Source organism: Perkinsus marinus (genome assembly GCF_000006405.1).
Source record: "Perkinsus marinus ATCC 50983 genomic scaffold scf_1104296952220, whole genome shotgun sequence".
NCBI lineage: Eukaryota > Perkinsozoa > Perkinsida > Perkinsidae > Perkinsus > Perkinsus marinus.
Window position 1 is genome coordinate 1,857 of NW_003208954.1, and position 1,598 is coordinate 3,454.

The 1,598-nt window shown below is 46.3% G+C and overlaps 1 protein-coding gene across 2 annotated transcripts; it reads right to left on the minus strand.

The window, feature by feature from the left end:
- Positions 1–391: 391 nt before the first annotated feature.
- Positions 392–1,544, minus strand: Pmar_PMAR013453 (Splicing factor, arginine/serine-rich, putative; the record flags this gene model as incomplete). Of its 2 annotated transcripts, XM_002777166.1 has the most annotated exons (7): positions 392–501; positions 546–626; positions 670–735; positions 957–1,085; positions 1,198–1,302; positions 1,352–1,437; positions 1,478–1,544. In XM_002777166.1, coding segments are annotated over 7 exons (573 nt in total), but the record flags the coding sequence as incomplete, so codon positions are not given. The 2 variants fall into 2 exon arrangements, with proteins under 2 accessions (XP_002777212.1, XP_002777213.1); XM_002777167.1 differs by lacking the exons at positions 546–626; positions 670–735.
- Between the last annotated feature and the right edge of the window lie 54 nt (positions 1,545–1,598).

Genomic DNA, 1,598 nt, shown 5'->3' on the forward strand with positions numbered 1-1,598 from the left:
TCATTTGACACTAGGGCACGCTTATATAAGGTTTTAGCAAAATAAGTTGTATAAATAAACCTACTACTTCTATCCATAACAAGCATACTTCGGTTCGGTTTAATTCAATACAATTCGATAAGAATATAATCCATCCCAATTTGTTAAGTTTGGGACTCCTAAATTCAACACTCTCATCCTTCTTACCACCCGTAGCCAGCTGCACTTCACCGAGGAAAAAAGATGTAGTCAGTAGAGCGATGCAAACCGTAAGCTTCCTATAGTCCTCTGTCCGACCTACCCCACTTCAAAAGAGCGAATCTCCAAAAAAGTAGGCATGTAGAATAAATGAGTACAATTCCCCCAACAACGCTCCGTCCACATTCATCAACAACACAAGACGATTAACCACCTCCAACGTAAACTCAACTAGGTCATCAGCTATCCCTTCTAGCGGCCGGTAAAGTCGATCTCGAAGGGCCTACCGACCCCGATTCGATATGCTCCTCGAGCGGCTACGTCCTGAAGAAAAAAGTGATAAGTATGAATCCACCAAGAGTTGGTACTTCCGCCTGAACGCTCTTCCTCATTCGGTCGAGTTTCAGGAGGAGTCCCTCGTGAGGGTGAGAGAGATAATTCAAACCAGCCTAAATCAGGCATGCCACCACGACCAGCAATTAATATTGCTACCGCGTCTTTGTGATGAACTTCGACGCTTAGCGATTTTCCTAGGCGATCCCGTGGGAGGTGATTCATCTAATGAGTGAAGACCACGAGATAATGCCTGTATAATGTAGGTCAGCTTGTATAGTTCCATCTGTCCTTAGTTCCTTATCAGTCACAATATCAACTATCTACACGTCTTTACATGAATCGGGATAGCAATCAGAATCACTAATCGTGTATGAAATGAAACAATATCATTACCCCCATGAAAACCCCAGATGTGAGTCGTGAACCTATGACAAGTAACCTACCGCTGTCTTCAACCGCATCCTTCCTCTTCCTACGTCTCGGTGACTCCACGACATCCTTCCTTTGTCTACGTCGGGGACTCGGAGGAGATCGGCTACTCTCTCCCCGGGACCTCTCATATGAACGCCCATCTAAAGACTCAAGTAATCAGTGCCATTCGAAGATGGCAGTATCATAACAGAATTCCAATTATTCCCCCATCCACCGACACTGCATGACAACAGCGCCGCCGCGTGAGCTTACCTCGACCCGATGGGCGTTCAATATAGCGTTGCCTCGGACCAGCTTGAGCATCGTCACGTGCCTTCCTCCAGGCATTCAAGTCTGCTGATGATTTCGACGATCTACCTATTTCCAACCTATACTTCGAAAAGTCTCATCCGATTATTCTCCTTACTTTCCTTCACCGGCGACTCGGGCCTCCTCCTTTTCTGCTGTGATGAAGACATATTCCCCTTCCCTCTACTACTATCACGACGACTCCTGATAACAACATCACTGGGATCGATCGAGCTAGGACTACCTGCTAGGACTCCTGCTAGGACTCTCAGACGATGATGATGACGATTCGCTGCTGCTGTCACTATCTGAACTACTGCTACTAGACGAAGATGATGATGACGAGGACGACGATGATGATGATA